Source organism: Acanthisitta chloris, unplaced genomic scaffold, assembly GCF_000695815.1.
Source record: "Acanthisitta chloris isolate BGI_N310 unplaced genomic scaffold, ASM69581v1 scaffold14254, whole genome shotgun sequence".
NCBI classification, from domain to species: domain Eukaryota; kingdom Metazoa; phylum Chordata; class Aves; order Passeriformes; family Acanthisittidae; genus Acanthisitta; species Acanthisitta chloris.
In genome coordinates, this window is record NW_008667713.1 from 1 (window position 1) to 498 (window position 498).

The following is a 498-nucleotide window of genomic DNA, read 5'->3' on the forward strand; positions in this document are numbered from 1 at the left end:
GTCCCGAGCTCCCAGTGCCACCAGCACCATGCCATCCCCAGCACCGGGACACACTCACCGAGGGCAAGGAGGAACCCAAATCCAGCGCCCAGGAGGATCTTGCTGCAGCGGTACTGGTCCGGTTTGCTCCAGAAGAACCGATGGCACGGGGCAGGCAGCACCGAGACCGCCACTCGCTTCAGGGCTGGGTGGGGAGGGAGATGTTAGCCCTGCCTGCTCCCACTGCCCACGGGGAGCTCTGTGGAGCAGGGTGGGAGCGGATCTCACTTGTGTTGGGGGGTTTCTGCCTCCCACTTATCTCTGTGTCAGTGGGTGGCTGCTCGACCACCACCTCCTCCAGATCGCTGTCCCTCATCTCAGCCCGCTCCTTGTAGTGAACCTTGCTGTTGGCTTCATTGCTCTCCAACCTCTCCTCCTTGTCCAGCCGGGTTTTCAGCCAGGCAGCTGCTCTGGAGGGCAGTTTCCAGCCCCTTATCATGTCCCTGATGCACTGCTTCA

The 498-nt window shown here is 61.8% G+C and overlaps 1 protein-coding gene across 1 annotated transcript in view; it reads right to left on the reverse strand.

Annotated features, from left to right (window-relative positions):
• Positions 1-58: 58 nt before the first annotated feature.
• The window catches only part of LOC103800250 (DC-STAMP domain-containing protein 2-like), a gene marked incomplete at its 3' end in the record, with an annotated part of 3,759 nt that continues 3,319 nt past the window's right edge, over positions 59-498 (reverse strand). The window contains 2 exon segments of the mRNA XM_009072620.1: positions 59-184; positions 268-449. Of these exon segments, the coding sequence (XP_009070868.1) occupies positions 59-184; positions 268-449 (308 nt within the window).